Source organism: Hydractinia symbiolongicarpus, chromosome 12, assembly GCF_029227915.1.
Source record: "Hydractinia symbiolongicarpus strain clone_291-10 chromosome 12, HSymV2.1, whole genome shotgun sequence".
Taxonomy (NCBI): Eukaryota; Metazoa; Cnidaria; class Hydrozoa; order Anthoathecata; family Hydractiniidae; genus Hydractinia; species Hydractinia symbiolongicarpus.
The window spans coordinates 20035542-20037828 of record NC_079886.1 but is presented as its reverse complement, the minus strand read 5'-3'; the positions used below and the strand labels follow the sequence as shown (position 1 = coordinate 20037828).

General features: G+C 30.7%; 1 protein-coding gene across 1 annotated transcript; it reads left to right on the top strand.

The window, feature by feature from the left end:
- LOC130621356 (ubiquinone/menaquinone biosynthesis C-methyltransferase UbiE-like) lies at positions 1–827 on the top strand. Its single transcript, XM_057436647.1, has one exon. It carries the CDS (start codon positions 1–3, stop codon positions 763–765), a length of 765 nt encoding a protein of 254 aa, XP_057292630.1. The 3' UTR covers positions 766–827.
- The last annotated feature ends 1460 nt before the right edge of the window (positions 828–2287 follow it).

Sequence of the window (2287 nt, the reverse complement as noted above, 5' to 3'; positions counted from 1 at the left end):
ATGTCGACGGACAACGCAACGGATTATTTAAAATACAACCATCTCGCACAGGAAGAGGTATTTGCGAGTTTAGTGTCCAAGTTAGGTATAAAACCTGGATTTAGGTGCCTTGATATTGGTTGTGGACCTGGTGATTTCACGAAACGTTTGGTTGATTTTGTGGGAAAAGATGGATATGTCCTTGGTGTTGATCCTGACGAAAACAGGATAAATGTTGCTAAAGAGGCTTACTCACTTGTTCCTAACTTAGACTTTATGTGTATAAACGCTGGAAACATGCCCACCGATCTTCAGAAATTTGATGTTGCTTCCTCAAGTTTTGTTTTGCATTGGATGAAAAACGAGGAAAAGTGGAAGACACTAGAAAATGTTTTCAACCTACTAAAGACAGGGGGAACATTTAGTTTCCGATGTTTGTTAAATCAACCTGAGTTGAACAAACGTATATATAGCTTTGTGGAAGATAAAGAAAAAATTGCCCATGTCCTAAACATGGAATTCCCGACGTTAAACGAATATAAACAAAAATTAACAGAAAATATGTATGACATTGTAGAGATACAGGCTACAGAACATACTGTTGTTTATCAAACAGCTAATCAACTCCTATATTCTTTAAAGGCGTCAATAAATTGCAAGGTGGACTTTGTTCAGCTGTATGACAAATACAAAGACCATTTACAATTCGAGCAAAACAAAGATGGCGAATATATAAAAAATCTTCAATTAATTAATGTTGTTGCGAAGAAACCGAACAAAACGTGAAATTCATGCTGTACTGTATAATGATGCTCCTAATTCCTTTATTGTTAAACTATAGTTTAATTTTACCACTGTTATTTTTAGCATTTCCTGTTGTTATTGAATAAAACTGAAACATTTAACTACAATACCACAGTGCATTTTACAAATTCACAAAGAGACTCCAATCTCCAAACTCATGAACATTTACACTATACCTAAACAACTTGGATCAACTGTTTTAAATTTGCTTAAAAAAAGTAAAAACTAAAATTTAAATTTGATATGATTTCTTGATTTGTGCGCACGGGGAAGGTCAGTTGAACCACTTTCGGTCAACACAAATATCTCCTACTCTAAGGTTCTCATATATATATGGAGCCAATTTCTAATCATTAACGTATCCGAAGCTAATAAAAAACTTTCGTTCGCCTAGCATTTGCACCAGGTGACGCAACACTAATTTCAAAAAAACGTTATTTTATTACTTTTCACAAACACGAGACTGAAATATATTGAAATTAAAAGTTGCATAAGTAAATAAGGATTTTAAGGAAATTTTGCCAGTAAAAAGCATGTTTATTCAATTTATTTTTCATTTATTTTTATTCAAACAAAAATCCCTGCACAAGATCTAGTTTATGTTAATAAAGAATTTACAGCATCAAGAAAACTTTAAAATTTACAGCTTAGGGGAAGCAACTATAATGTCTGAAATTGACCTCGTGTATTTTTATCTTTGGGCTTTGTCGCTGTTAAACTGAAATAATTCTATGTTTTGGCTAATAATAATAAGCGTAAAGATACTCTTAGCCAGACAGTATTTTATTGCATAAGCATGTCTGAATTCGCAATTTTTATTCGCTGTTAAAAAAAAAATAATATCGTGGCTTCTTGTGTTTCTTAAATTCTGTAGAAGTCAAAATTTAATCCTTGTAGAAATATATTTCATTTTGCATTATTTTAAAGTATTATAAGTTTTTTTCGATTTTTTTGTAGTTTTTGCAAAGTTGAAAGTCGATTTCCTTTCGCGACAAATTTGAATTTCGAAAATTAATTCTCGCAAAAAATCTCTAAAGTTGCTATTTTCGCAAAAATTTAATATTGCTCGTATAATAGATAGCAAATTCTTCTCCTTAATCATCCTTACCCACTGCAATCACACAATTTACACTGTTACGTTTTTTTTCTTTTTTCTTTTCACTTTCTTGAAATCTTTTTATTTTACTTTCGTTGCCTCCCGTTTTCTACCAGCATTTGCATCATTACTCATTTTTCTCTTTTCTAATTTCCGAAAATTAATTCAAGCAAAAAATGTTTTTTCCAAAATTGAAAAATAAAAATTCTGATTAAAATTTCGCGAAAATTAAACCATCTATTATATATGATGCTAGATAAATTAAAAGGGAAAAATTAATAAAAATATCATATTTGTAAAAAAAATATGTTTAAAGTTAATGACTTTAATGAATTTAACTAATTTTTAGTGCCGTGTGGTCTTATGGTTATGAAGTTCGTTTCGCAAGCATAAGGTCTATGATTCGGT

What these genes read in the sequence shown, in the direction of transcription:
- LOC130621356 (XM_057436647.1), top strand. Translation starts at nt 1, where the DNA reads ATGTCGACGGACAACGCAACGGATTATTTAAAATACAACCATCTCGCA.